The sequence below is a fragment of the Paramisgurnus dabryanus genome, chromosome 9, assembly GCF_030506205.2.
Source record: "Paramisgurnus dabryanus chromosome 9, PD_genome_1.1, whole genome shotgun sequence".
NCBI classification, from domain to species: domain Eukaryota; kingdom Metazoa; phylum Chordata; class Actinopteri; order Cypriniformes; family Cobitidae; genus Paramisgurnus; species Paramisgurnus dabryanus.
The window spans coordinates 19,610,709-19,626,007 of record NC_133345.1 but is presented as its reverse complement, the minus strand read 5'-3'; the positions used below and the strand labels follow the sequence as shown (position 1 = coordinate 19,626,007).

General features: G+C 36.8%; 1 protein-coding gene across 8 annotated transcripts in view; it reads left to right on the top strand.

Annotated features, from left to right (window-relative positions):
- Positions 1-15,299, top strand: part of ryr1b (ryanodine receptor 1b (skeletal)) — an 86,249-nt gene that overhangs the window by 6,750 nt on the left and 64,200 nt on the right. For 4 of the 8 annotated variants that reach the window (XM_065283016.2, XM_065283018.2, XM_065283015.2 and 1 more), the window contains exons 2-4: positions 11,845-11,964; positions 12,175-12,276; positions 13,454-13,474. In XM_065283016.2, the coding sequence (XP_065139088.1) occupies positions 11,845-11,964; positions 12,175-12,276; positions 13,454-13,474 (243 nt within the window). The remainder of the gene's footprint in view (positions 1-11,844; positions 11,965-12,174; positions 12,277-13,453; positions 13,475-15,299) is intronic. The other 4 variants (XM_065283013.2, XM_065283017.2, XM_065283021.2 and 1 more) reach the window with 1 other exon arrangement.

Genomic DNA, 15,299 nt, shown 5'->3' with positions numbered 1-15,299 from the left:
ATTTAATGTTTTTAGGATTCAAGATTTAGTATTCAAAAAAAGTAATAGACTTTAACTAAACGATTAAAAAAAGTCTAACTTCTTAAATAACAAATAATTAAGTGACATTTACTTAATTATTTAACAAATGTTTTTCACGCATTATTAAGTAGATTTTATTTGATTTTAGTAGGTAAGTTGTACTTTAAAATGCAGTAAATTTTACTTTTAAAAAGTTTGTACAAACTGTTACGAGGATTTTTTTAAAGTAAATTTTACAAGTTGTTTTTTTCAGTGTAAGATCATTGTTAACGTTTTAGTTAAGTGTTTTAAAACTGATAGTGTATATGTGTTTTTGACTGATAGTGTATATGTAAATAGATGCTAGTTTCAGACACGTAATTGCAAATTTCTGTTTTACAAAATGCATATGTGAATTGCGTGTTTGCAGCACTAATATTTTAGCACTCATGTCAACATGTTAGAGCATCTAGAGCTCTGAGTCTATGCAGCATCTATACATCTATATGGCTCGAACTACTGATTCACTCGTTCAGACAGTTGTGTAGATGTGATTAGTCACATGTTTCTGACGTGGGAAACCACGATTTCAAACAGCGAGAATGAGGGGCTGTCCACACGGAGACGCGAATCACTGTATACGCATAAATTTGTTATCGTATTGGCGTTTCATCCACACGGATCCGGCGATTTCAGAGAGTGAAACCGCTATTTTTTGAAACCTGGTCCTAAAGTGGATAAATCTGAAACCGACACCCTTGCGGTTTCGTCTGTACAGCCAATCCGTATATTTTGTGAAGCGAAAACGTCATCACATCACGTGTCGGAAGCGTCCCACGTAACAGCAACAACAATAACGGCGGATTACGTGATTGTGTTCGTGCTACAGAAGCTACTAAAGCCTACTAGCTTTATTACATCAAAATCTATTGCTTTTATGCAATTGTGGTGACCAACAAGCGATAATGGACAACACCATACGTTGGCTATGCGCATGCTCAAAGTCTTCTTCTCCGTGTATAGTGTATATCTGTGGCAGAATTACAGCGCCCCATACTGGTCCGGCATATATACTACACCGCTTTCAGTCGGTTTCAGTGGTTTCGTGTTTACGGATTATTTTTTTAGAGCAAGGAAAAAAATGATCGGATAGGGAATGCACCGGCTTCGTGTGGATATAGCCTGAGAATGTCTTTGGAAAACTCAAATTTTATGAGGAAAATACTTTTTTTATAATTAATTTTTACATGGATTGTCTTAGAGCATATTAAAAAAAAAACACATGGACAAAAACAACAATAAAAACCTAATTTTCACCAAAGGGTGAGATTGTGTAACAATAATCAGAAGACCTGTAATGACCAAATGTTCACTGCTACTGATATAATGACAAAATGCTAATTTTCTCAATAAAATTTGTACAGTCATGACTGTGACTCATGAAATTGCAGATGTGATTAAGTGCCTCAGATGTTTTCAACAGATGATGAAACTTCATCAGCCATAAAAGTGCCTCTCATGATCTCTTGGGACAATTAAAGATGGGACAGTGAAGTAAAGTTTAAATAACTGGGACTTTTTTTACCACAGCACCTTTAGTTTATAAAAGAAAGCTAATATCAAAACAGATAATCTTTCAACTTTCTCAGATGAATTATTGGTGAATTTGAAGACTGAGACACAATCCTTACTTTAACGCTATATAATTTTATACTTTTTTCCCACCAATCTTCAAATTTTCAAGATGAAATGTGTCATTTTTGCACTAATACTGTAGCTACACTAAGCAAAACTGCAAATAACGCATCATATGTTATTAATGGATGAAGCCATTTTTTCCTGCCTCAAACCCATGCAATTGATTAAACCAACGTTGTTATGTTTATAACCCAGCCTTTTTTCAGAGTGTCCGTATACAAGTTGCCAACAGTTTTTTTATTTCTGTGACTTTCTTTGGTACTTGTTTCAATGAGTGAAATAGTTGTAGGTGGGATATTGTAGTCTATGAACCATTGGTTGGCTTTGACTGTTGGCTGTGGGATCAGAGACTCCTCTGCCCTCAATGAGCCTCTGAACTATCTGCCAGTCAGCAGTCGAAGGGAATGTGAGAATGACAGGTGCACTCACCCAAAATAGCAATGCTGAGGAGTGGGGGAAGGCCCACGTACGAGCGTGTGTGTGTGTGTGTGTGTGTGTGTGTGTGTGTGTGTGTGTGTGTGTGTGTGTGTGTGAGAGAGAGAGAGAGAGAGAGAGAGAGAGAGAGAGAGAGGTGTAAAGATGGGTGAAATTAAATGGAATTACCAAAATATGTATAGATGCTACAGTAGAGAGTTGTGATGTTTCTGTGAGTGTTGTCTTGACGAACAATGAAGAAATTAAACAGAGGTGTGGAGTTTGAGGAAGACATTCTGTGTATCTTCAGTGGACCCAAAAAGTATTGGATGACACTTATGGCACACTTTGGAGTAGAAATGTAATAGCATTGGACAAGTAAATATCAAACTCAATGGTTTTTACAATGAATAAAAGCAAAAACATTCTTCAGACATTTCACTTTTACAAATAGGCATTTTAAATGTTTTTAAAAAGGAGATGACATACATTTGGACACTTTTGTGGTTTTTAAACATTAGTGGAAAATGTCCATATTTAATGTAATGCAAGGGCAAAAATTTGGTTTCAATATGCTTCAGGGGATTGTAACTGCTAGTTTATTTATCTTGTGGGGTTACATCCACCAGGAAACAAAGCTGCTGAAGTGGCACAGACTATGTTTGTGGTTACTTGGTGTCTGTCACTGGGGCAGTAACCTTTAAATGGCCCCTAATATGTACAGAAATGTATACAATTGGTATTGGAATCAATATGTACCTCTGAGGTAATAATATGAGTCCTTTATGTCCAAAGCCGTACTGAAAGAGTACCACCCTAAAGACAGCTGGAGTACATCTTTTGACCATTTTTTTTCTGACAGTGTAGGACACCTGTGAAAACTTGAGGGTTATAGCTCAAAGAAAAACTCCACCGTTTTTCAATATTTTACTATGTTCTTACCTCAACTTAGACAAATGAATACCCAACTTTTTTCAATGCGTGCACTTAATCTTTGTACAGCGTGTCATGAATGTGTTAGCATTTAGCCTAGCCCCATTAATTCTTTAGGATCCAAACAGGGATGAATTTAGAAGCCACCAAACACTTCCATGTTTTCCCTATTTAAAGACTGTTACATGAGTAGTTACACGAGTAAGTATGGTGGCACAAAATAAAACGTGGTGCGCATTGAATAGGTAGATAGGTATGTATTAATTCATCTAAGTTGAGGTAAGAACATAGTTAAATATTGAAAAAAACGGTTTTCCTTTAAACAATTTGTAATTTTTGATATCTAATACTTGAATAGCTTTAAGTGTACATAGTATATTTGAGCATATTCAAAATAATTGTATTCATGTTTCAGCATCTTAAAACAGCTGTCTGTTTCCTGTCTGTTCCTATATAATGTTTAAAAATGGTGGCAGTCTTTAAAGCACTGACACTGCTGTGTTTTGTTGGGCTTTTCACCTGCTGTGGTTTGTAAGTGAGTGATCGCTCGTGAAATGACTTCTTGCAGTTCGGTGTGCTATCAAATCCCAGTCAACTGGGCTACAGGGACTGTTATGACATACTTGCGCACACATTGCTCTGATGCTAGAATACCTATGCCGCTCTTGAAAGGTATCTTATTTCTTGAGCCGCTATTACCTGCAGCATAGAGCCCAACAAACAAACCAGTGCTTGCATCAGTGCTTGGTCATTTATTTTATGGTCTTTTTGAGATTTTGTTGGACTTTAGTTGTAAGTAGCCGGAAAGGTAGATTGCATATTCTTGGGACATTAGTGGCATAAATGTAAAAATAATGACCTCCCCATTGGCCAGTGGTCGAATAGGTAGTCCTATTTGGTATAATTTGGTTTCAATTTTGGTTAAATCAGTATAGTGAGGTAATCTCCAGTTGCGCTAACAAACAGAGCAACTAAATGTTTTTTGCATAGTTATCCATATATATCCATATATATCTATATAGACTAAAATTGAGTTTTTTTGCTGCATGTCTGTGACTGTGTTTATTAGTTTTGGTAATCTACACTCTCAGAAACCAGGTACAAAAGTTGTCACTGGGATGGTACCTTTTAAAGGTGCCAAAGTATGCATTGAAATAATATGTTAAATTGTTCTCTGATATATTCATATAAGTGCTGGTCATATAATTAGAATATCATCAAAAAGTTGATATATTTCACTAATTCCATTCAAAAAGTGAAACTTGTATATTATATTCATTCATTACACACAGACTGATATATTTCAAATGTTAATTTCTTTTAATTTTGATGATTATAACTGACAACTAAGGAACATCCCAAATTCAGTATCTCGGAAAATTAGAATGTTACTTAAGACCAATACAAAGAAAGGATTTTTAGAAATCTGGGCCAACTGAAAAGTATGAACATGTACAGCACTCAATAATTAGTTGGGGCTCCTTTTGCCTGAATTTCTGCAGCAATGCGGCGTGGTATGGAGTGGATCAGTCTGTGGCACTGCTCAGGTGTAATGAGAGCCCAGGTTGCTCTTATAGTGGCCTTTAGCTCTTCTGCATTGTTGGGTCTGGCACATCGCATCTTCCTCTTCACAATGGGGTTAAGGTCAGGTGAGTTTGCTGGCCAAGTAAAAACAGGGATACCGTGGTCCTTAACCTAGGTACTGGTAGCTTTGGCACTGTGTGCAGGTGCCAAGTCCTGTTGGAAAATGAAATCTGCATTTCCATAAAGTTGGTCAGCAGCAGGAAGCATGAAGTGCTCTAAAACTTTCTACAGCTGCGTTGAAATTGGACCCTAGAAAACACAGTGGACCAACACCAGCAGATGACATGGCACCCCAAACCAGCACTGACTGTGGAAACTTAAGCAACGTGGATTGTGTGCCTTTCCTCACTTCCCCCAGAATCTGGGACTCTGGTTTCCAAAAGAAATACAAAAATGACTTTCATCAGAGAACATAACTTTGGACCACTCAGCAGCAGTACAGAAGCGAGACGCTTCTGATGCTGTCTGTTGTTCAAGAGTGGCTTGACACAAGAAATGCGACAGCTGAAACCCATGTCTTGCATACGTTCTTTGCGTATTGGTTCTTGAAGCACTGACTTCAGCTGCAATCCACTCTTTCTAAATCTCCCCCACATTTTTGAATGGGTTTTGTTTGACAATCCTCTCCATGGTGCGGTTATTCCTATTGCTTTTACACTTTTTTCTACCACATCTTTTCCTTCCCTTCACCTCTCTATTATGAATGTGCTTGGACACAGAGCTCTGTAAACAGCCAGCCTCTTTTGCAATGACCTTTTGTGTCTTGCCCTCCTTGTGCAAGGTGTCAATGGTCGTCTTTTGGACAACTGTCAAGTCAGCGGTCTTCCCCATGATTGTGTAGCCTGCAGAATTAGACTGAGAGACCATTTAAAGGCCTGGAATACTGAAATTGGGATTTTCCTTGTTTGTTAGTTATAATCATCAAAATTAAAAGAAATAAACATTTGAAATATATCAGTCTGTGTCCAATGAATGAATATAATACACTTTTTGAAGGCTGAAGCTGTATCAGATGTGGAATTTAAAGGAATAATAATTGTTTGGAGATTGTTAATGGACATTTCTCAGTGGTAAGTTTGTGGGGTTTTTTTCAGTATGGAGCTGTAAAACGTAACTTTAACTGGACTTTAGCCTAATTGTTAGCATATAGCATTAGCTAGCATATAGGGTTTACTCAGCAGTCACAACTTTGTTTTTAGCATTGTAACAACATTTTACTTAATTTTAAGTGTAATTTAAAAGTGCAGTGTGTAACTGTTATGATGATCTTTTGACAGAAATTCAATAAAATATACATAACTATATTATCAGTGGTGTATAAAGACTTTAAAAAAATGAACTGTTATGTGTTTATTACCTTAGAATGAGACGTTTTTTTTCTACATACACCACTGGTCCCCTTATATGGAAGTCGCCATTTTGTGCCGCCATGTTTTTACAGTAACCCTAACAGACAAACTGCTCTATGCAGCACGTTTTGTCACTACTGTATTTTGTCGTATAAAACAACACGTTTGTCCTGTGGCAGCTACCATAGCTTCTCTATTCATTCCGGTGAACGGTGGACTGAGCCGTTGGTTGCAATTCACAATCTTATTGCTAGATGCTGCTAAAATCTACACACTGCACCTTTAATGTTATGATTGTGTAAAGTCACAGTTGGTGTTATGCTGTGATTGGCCTGTGTTCAGCTGTCTTTTGTATGCACAGAGGTTTACATAAGAATGATAAAACAATCATGTTTAAGGCTCACAACATGTACAGAACTCTTATTATTCATTTATGCCTAGGTAAATACAGTTTTACATTATATGGCACCTTTAAAAATGTCCTAATATGTACCATTATGTACCCCTAAGGTACCAATATACACATATTAGGTACAAAAGTGTACTTTTGGAAAAGGTACAGCCCTAGTGACAACTTTTGATCCTTCTTGTACCTTTTTTCTGAGAGTGTATACGCGAAAGGTTAAAGGTATATACACATTTAAATGTTATAGCCTCTCTCTTCCATTAAAAACAACCACAAATATTTATTCATCATATACTACAGTGATTTTTATCCAGTAGTTAGCAAGAAACTTTGTTCTTGCCAACAGGAAAACAAAACCTGTGACCCTCATAAATACCACAGTGGCTATGGGACTGCTGCCAGCCCACCTAGAGATGAAGTGACATTTTATATTGGGATACATTAGCAGGTGGTCCCCACAGTAAAGAGTGATGAGCCTTTATAGTCCAGGTAACTCAGGGCAGACAAAAGTATTTTAAAAAGGGACCGCCTTTTATACACAGCTTTTTCGTATTGATACTTTGTGTCATGTTTTTCTCTCCTGTGCTAATCCCACATCATCCCTCCATCCATCAGTGTCTATGGTCAGGGTAGGCTGTTGTCGCAGTGATGGGATTTGGCATGAAATGGTCTTTATCAGCAAACTAAAGCAGAAGGGGATTCCCCAAACTTTTTCTAATACTAAACCCTGTTGTGTGGAGTATGAAGCGTTTTTTGCATTTCCTCCTGATGTTTGTTTATGCGGTGCTTCCACCAATGATTATATGTGTTTGATGTCATTAAAGGGTTTGGGGTGAATGTTGTGTTTGTTTCTAATCGTTTAATGAATAATCTCATTCCGTAGTCAGTCACTACGAAATTACTACTGTATGTGACATAAAATACACCTTATAATGTTTTCCTTTCATTCCAGTTTTCCTATTCTAGCAACTGTGAAAATCGGCATCCACAGAGGCCAACTATTGAGGCCATGCATTTTTTAGCTAATTAAAAGCAAATGTATCCTTGTATTGGTGCACTCCAGAATAATGGAAAAGTTTCAATAAATGACAGCATAGGAAACTTATTCTCATACTGTGATCTGAAAAGACTTTCTAGCCCAGTAACACCCCCACGTTCCCCTGACCTCACTGAGATCTTTGCGTAATCGAGTGGTGGTGAAGCACCTGTGCCTCTCACACATTTTGACGCCCACAGGTGCCGCAGGAGTTCTGGAAAGACACTTTGGGCTCTTCAGAGCAGAGCTAGAAACAATTATTCAACACAGTCTCAAAAGCAGCTGTGTCAGCTCACTGTGTGTCCACACTAAAGCACTGCTGTTGCATCCAGCCAGTTTTTTATAACCTGAGATTATTCTTTGCATGTATGAATGTTAGAACTGTGTATGGTAGGTTTTATCAATAGTTTATTAACATATACTTGTGTTTCAGTACAAACAGCATCTGGCAGTTATGTTAGTTTTTAATAAGCATCTTTCACACAGTAATTTCTGTACTTTACCATGAATGACTTGCAGTAAATGCAAAAATGTGCCATTCACACACGCAACAACATTATGTCTTTTTACCCGTAAGATATCATTCACACATCCATACCAAAATACCTGTAAACTCTATCAGAGAGCATTGTAAACAATGTTGCGTTATGAATTATATCTGTGGTCCGTATTTCTGTTGTTTCTACTTCTGTGGTAAATGCTGACAGTCATGCACAGTTGCTCTTGACCAAACAACATTGTATTAGATGACTTCAAACTGAACTATGCCTACCTGCGTCTAAAACATTAGACTGTAATGTCTAAACATAAAGCTAGAAGTGTAGTCCTGTTTTGGGCTGGGAATCGATTTAGATGTTCCAGATCGATTCAATTTTGATTCACAAGCTATCAAATCGATTAGATTTCGATTCTCGATTAAATTTTTTATTCCGGTTCTCGGGTCGGTTTTTATACTCGATTCTCGATTCAGCTCAATTAATATAGATTTAATACAAATACTATATTGAATAAAAAAATAACAGTGAACATAAGTTTACAAGTTGGTAATTATAAAAAGAAATTAAAAGCCACAAGACTATCGTTGTCGTCTTGCTTGCCAAATCTAAAATGCTTCCATACCTCTGACTTTTTATGTGAATGTGGCATCAACATCGATCATAAATCATCATAAATCATACATTTAAAAGAGGAACTATATTGTATGGCGTAATAGCACTTATGGGAGTACTTCGACTCAGCGCAGTAACACCCTCCCTCTCCCATTATGAGAGGGAGAAGGGGAGCGGACTTTTCAGGCGAGTCGAAGTACTCCCAAAAGTGCTATTACGCCATAAAATATAGTTCCTCTTTTAAATCCGCTTAGAAAAGCGCTACGTTTTATTTTGTACCACCAAACTTGCTCGTACAACTACTCGTCTTAAATAGGAAAAATGTTGATGTGTTTGGTCACTTCTAACTTTATCTCTGTTTGATACCATTGAATGAATGGGGCTAAGCTAAATGCTATTGAAGTGTCGCAACGCGCTCCAGCGCTTACGTGCACGCACACAGATGATTGAGGGATGTATCAACAATTCTTAGTTAAGGTAATAACATAGTTTAATATTGAAAACGAGTAGACTATTCCTTTAAAATAACCATTTCTATATCTTTTTACAGTCTTTGGAATCATTTCCCCCTGGCAAAGAACATATTGTGCAGTACACGTTTTTCTGAATGTAAAATGCTCTTTATAAAACAACCATAAAGCCTGACAAGGGCCAGTTTAGGAACCCTTATTTTTAAGAGTGTGTAGATAAGTCATGAATATTTTAGGCACATTTCTGGAAGAGAGATCTGTAGACATCCTACATTTATATTTTGGAGCCCTAGCTGTCACTGGGGCAGCACCCTTAATGTACTATTCAGGTCCTATGTGTACTATTTAGGTATAGACATGTATACATTTGGTGCCAATATGTACCCCTGAGATACTATTATGAACTCTTTAGGTTCAAAGCTAGACTTTTTGAAAGGGTAAAGCCCCAATGACAGCTAGGGAGCATTTTTTATATATTTTTGTCAGTGCACTAAATCTAAAACACTGGTTAAAAGTCACAAACTTCAACACTGGTTTCATGTAATGTTCAAAAGTGTTTAAGGTACTATTGCCATGAGTCAAGACCTAAATGTAGTTTGACTGTAATCTTATACCTGTCCTAACTGGCAAAATAAGCCTGCCATATTGAAGGCCTGCGTTCTCCGCCGGTGTTTATCCAAACCTTCCCGATTTTTCCCACACCCTTTGTTCACTGTAATCTGCATGAGCTCTGAAGCGTTTAAGCAACACATTATCACTGATTGTTTGGTTTGTGTAGTGTAAAGCATTCTGCATCTGCTAAATCCCTGAGCTGCTCTGGGCCTATTTATACAGAGATGAGCTAAGCCTGCAGATCATGGGTCTCTGTAGAGCACCACGAGACCACCATATCAGACAGCAATGCCTCTAATTACTTTAGTGGTCCGTAATGTCATTATTGCTGGTTCAATTGATTCATTCATAAAAGGTTTGTACTATTTGATATTTGTTTTACCCAAATACACATAAGCTCCATCTGGTTTTACTGGACTTGAATTATTTAGATCATTGGACACCCTGCACCTCTGTGGTGGGCATTGAAAGTCCATTAGTCCACTACTGTATATCAGTGTGCTTAGTTTCTTAGATTTGATAGATTATAGATATAGACCAAAGTCTGTGTAGAGATAATGTAGAGTATAATGATGGTATCAGCATCCTCTTCTTCACTCAAAGTCTGGGTAGTCTCTTTTTGTTTCATCTCTGAAAGTTCATGGACAGTTGTTTTTCTTTCTATTGGTCTGAAAATGGGCTTACAATGAGTGTGAGTGACTCAGTGTTTTGCTGCTATAATATTAATAGCTGGGCGAGGGTTATGTACATTTACACACATAAACTATCCACCTACTTCCAACAAGCTTGAGGCACTTACCTGGCTATATCTGTTCATCCTGCCCCATGTCAAGCAAAATAGTTTTGTACAATGTACAATATTTAATATTTATTAAATTTTTGTTTTGCTGGAGCAGATGGGAACAGTTATTTACTGATTATAAAGGAGAACTGTAACAGTACAGTGCCTTATTTTAAATAAGCAGTGCTGCACATCTTTATTGTGATGTTATTTTATATTAAAAAAAAAAATTATACAAGCAGCTTAAATTGGAGTGTTAGTAATCACATTTTATATATATAAAATAACTTGACATTTTTGTATTCATTTTATTCATTTAGATAATTATGCAATTAGTGCTGGGCAAAGATTAATCACGATTAAACGCATACAAAATAAAAGTAAATCTTTGCATAATATATGTGTGTGTGCTGTGTGTAATTGCTATGTATATTTAAACACACACACACACATACATGTATACATTTCAGAATTTTATATATATATATATATATATATATATATATATATATATATATATATATATATATATGTATGTATATATAAATATATATATATATATATATATATATATATATATATATATATATATGTATATATATATATTTTATTATTTAATTATTATTTATTTTACGTTTTATTATTTTATTATTGTTTTTTATGAAAGTTGGAAAATAACAAAAAAATCTAAAGGCTTGACACAACATTTCTGATTATTATGAAGCTATGAAGAATAGATAATTTGATACTTTGTGTGTACTGTACATTAAATAACTCCTGCCCTTTAGATACGGGCAAGCTTCGTAACCAGTCGAATACTGCTTTCTGATTGGGTGTTTTGGGAACTATTAAAGGATGGAGATTTTTTTAGAGAAGTCTGTGTCCTGCGCTGAACCAAGGGTAGACTGTCCCTGTTTTTCTTTGCAGGGGAATATGGGACAGAACATGCCTGCAAACAGTAAGAGACTGAAATAATGTAGAAACAAATTAAAAAAGGGGCGAACAAGGCAAGAAGACAAATCCTGAGGTTTGAACAAAAAGTGCTGCTACAGTACAAAAATTTTATTCCAGTACACGTTGAAATATTAGCAAAGTTAAAGAGAGGTAAAAAAGGAGGTAAAAATAAGGGAGAGATAAAGCACGTAGGGCGAGATACAGCCACATCATGAGTCTGTAGAGAGGACAGCTGAGAATGCTCAGTGTGACAGGTGGAGGGTGTTTGAAAGTGGGGTGTGTTTATTACTGTATTTACACTCCAGTGACAGATCAGCCTGTGTGTGTGGGTCTCACTAATCACTGTGTTATCATCAGACATATTTACACTATGAATAGGTATTTATTGTACTTGACTCTATTGTCACAAGTATTTATCACCTGTTTGTCTCATAGCTCTACTCAGTGTTTCACATTGTATCCCTTTTCTTTTTTTCTCATGACCCACATTGACTGCAGGACGACCAAGTTGTGCTCCAATGCAGTGCGAACGTTCAGAAGGAACAGATCAAGCTATGCCTTTCCTGTGAAGGGTTTGGGAACCGTCTGTGCTTTCTTGAGACAACGTCAAACGCCCAGGTACAGGCATAAAAAAACTATTTATTTAACACACAAATGATTTTGTACATTTTCATGTGCAGCGCCTAATTAATTTCAATTAAATTCCCCTTTATAGACTTTATAATCTTTTTCAGTTATTTTGCATGAATTGGCAAGGTCACAATAGCAGTTTAAAAACCAAATCAAGCATTAACTCAAAACATTTTTATATTTTTGGTTCTTCTGCAGAATGTGCCGCCTGATCTGGCGATCTGTGCCTTTATACTGGAGCAGTCGCTGTCAGTACGAGCCTTACAGGAGATGCTGGCAAACACCGTGGAGATGAATGATGTAAGAGGAGTGATTGATACAGAGAGGTAGAGAGGAAGGGTGGAGTGTGGGTTGTAAATAAAGGTTTGAATAATGATTTTAAAGAAGTGCTTCATATTTGATCCTGGACCACAAAACCAGTCATACGTTGCACAGGGATATTTGTTGCAATAGTCAACAATACATTGTATGGGCCAAAATTATTAATATTTTATCAGTGGCGGCTTGTGACTGCTCATCCAAGGGGTGATAATTCAAAGTAAGTGTTCAGAGTGTCATGTCATGCGTTTTTAAAATTTGTTTGTTGCATCATGTGCATCACGTGTTTTGTCAAAATAAGTGCCTGCTGCACACGCGTCAAAACCGTTTATGATAAAAGAGACGCTCACCTTCACAAAATACACACAAGGGACTCACTTAACAGTTAACTCTGATTACACATGAGATTACGCGAGTATCTGGCAAACGCGAGCGTCTCTTTAGATGCGTCTGCAGCAGAAACTTATTTTGACAAGACACGTGATGCACACAGGATCTCTCGACGCGCAGAACACATATTTTGAAAAAAGGAACCACACACATGACGGGCTACATACATATTGTGACGATCTTCGCATCAAGCGCCCTCGAAAAAATAAGTCATCGCCACTGTATTTTATGCCAAAAATCATTAGGGTATGAAGTAAAGATCATGTTCCATGAAGATATTTTGGAAATTTTCTACCGTAAATATATCAAAAATGTATTCAGGACTGGTTTTGTAGTTCAGGGTTACATATCATTGTGATGTAGCCAAGATTTTGAGGTCCAAAAGTGTCATTACTAAAATTACTTATTGTCAAAATAACAAATTTGCTTACATTTTTTATTAAATGAAAGCCTAAAACTGTGTTAATTCAAATATTTTCAATATGTTTCAATATTTTTATATTATGAAACAATTTGTAGCAATATTTTGCCATTTTGTAATATATAAAATTAACAATTTTCCATTCTAACTCCTTTCTTAATTTCATTTTTTTTTTGTTTTATCTGCACCAGTCATCAACATTTTTTTGTTGCTTTTTTTGGTTGGTCTGGTTTGTGACAATCAAAAGCATTAACATCTATTTCTGGCACAGATATGTTAGTGGAACTTAACTTCCTGTGCTTTTTGTCTCTCTCCTGATCTTTCACCCTCTTTTTATGCCAACTTTAGGCAGTCGATTTGGATCAATGGGTATGTCTCATATCTCATACTGTATCGTATCTCTATTACTTTAAAACTCGGCATTCTTCCTAAATCTACTCAGTTTCCAGTGTGGATGACATAATGTTGTAGTTCCTCTTTACACCTAAACCTTTACTTCTGTCTGACCTTTGACTGCTATCACCTCTTCTTTGTATGGTTTGGTTGGAGTTGAAAGTTCATTTGGCTTCCAAATGGCATTTCAATTGAGAGCTAGTCTGTGTGTATAAATGTCTACATTTGTAAGAGAGCGAGAAAGAGAGAGAGAGAGAGAGAGAGAAAGAGAGAGAGAGGGAGCAAGAGAGCATTCCAGTGTGTAAGATGAGCTAAGTGCCAATGAATCCCTGGTAAGGTTATGATCTTCAGCCTTTAAGATCAGCAAACAGCCCACAACATCAACACTTATCCCTAACCAACATGAAGTAGATCCAAACCAAGTCTGTGCAAGTTGATCATTTATTCAATTATTTTCCAAATTTGATTATGCTTTAGTTTTACCATATCCAATTTAATTCTGCTTTTGCATATTATTGCATACTGTAAATGGTCCCCTCCATGCCTCACACATTCTCATTACATAAGCCCTTAATTTTATTTAATAACACACCAAACGGACCGGGGCCGTCTGAATGCCCTGCTGAGCTCTGATAGCGTGGATGTTAACTGGGTGTTATTTAATGAGATAAAACACATCCGCCTTGGCTTTAGGGTCAACTGGCTCTGTAAACATGGGGATTTTTCCTCAGCCATAGTTTTAATTATTGGGAAGCCAAATAAGAATAGTGTGGAACAAAGCCCGGTGGACAGTCCTGGGGGCGGGATGGGATTTGGTTATCGATGACAACAGGGGAATCTGACACCTGGTGAACTGAGAAGCCCCTGAGCCACTGCTAATGTGGACAGGCATGGAGGGAAACCAGGTGACCACAGCTGTTGTGGTGCATTGAAGGATTAGTTCACCTAAAAATACCGTCATCACTTATTCACCATCATATTCCTAAAAGCAGGAGTTCCACAAAGCACAAAAAAGTTTGTGACAACCAGAATGAATTTTAGTTCAGAAAATTATCCCTGAGCTCTTTCCCATGAGACATTTATGAGCATAGCAATGTTTGAATCATTCTTTTGAATAATTTGGTTGATCAGGCTTTCAAATCCAGTGAATTAGATTCATTTTATCAATAAGGGGTGCGTTTCCCAAAAAATTTGTTAGTTTCTGCTGAACCACTGTACGATGCATAGTTGTAAAAACTAACTATGGAAAATAGCCATGAAAAAATAGCAACTTTGTTGCATATGCGTCGTTAGAACCATTTTTGGTTCAACAGTAAAGTAACAAAAGCGGTACTTATTAATCTGTTCAGAACGATTTAATGTCAAATTATTGCTTGTATCTGAAGACTAATTTTGTTATGATATTTTGTTTAATTTCAAGATATTTTATTCATTCGCTAGTTTCCTTTTACGTCTCTCCTCCCAGGCATTCCCCAGGGTCTTAAAGCCCTTGGGCTGCACACATGCACACTCTTCAAAAACGGCGCTTTAATTCTGTTTACAAACTAAAAGACGCGAAATTAAATTTTCATATATTTAGATAGATGGATATAGAATGCACTGCATGTTGCTTGCTTCTTTTAATCACAACCATGATCAATGTAAATCTACTTGTCATACTAACAAGGAACTAGAGTTTAAACCACACAAGTTTGAGAATGTCCGCTGAAACTATGTTTTCGGGAAATGCCTGAATGGTTGAAATATGCTGTAACGATAGAACTTGCGACCATAGTTGGCTAAGGGGGCGTGCACACCAAAG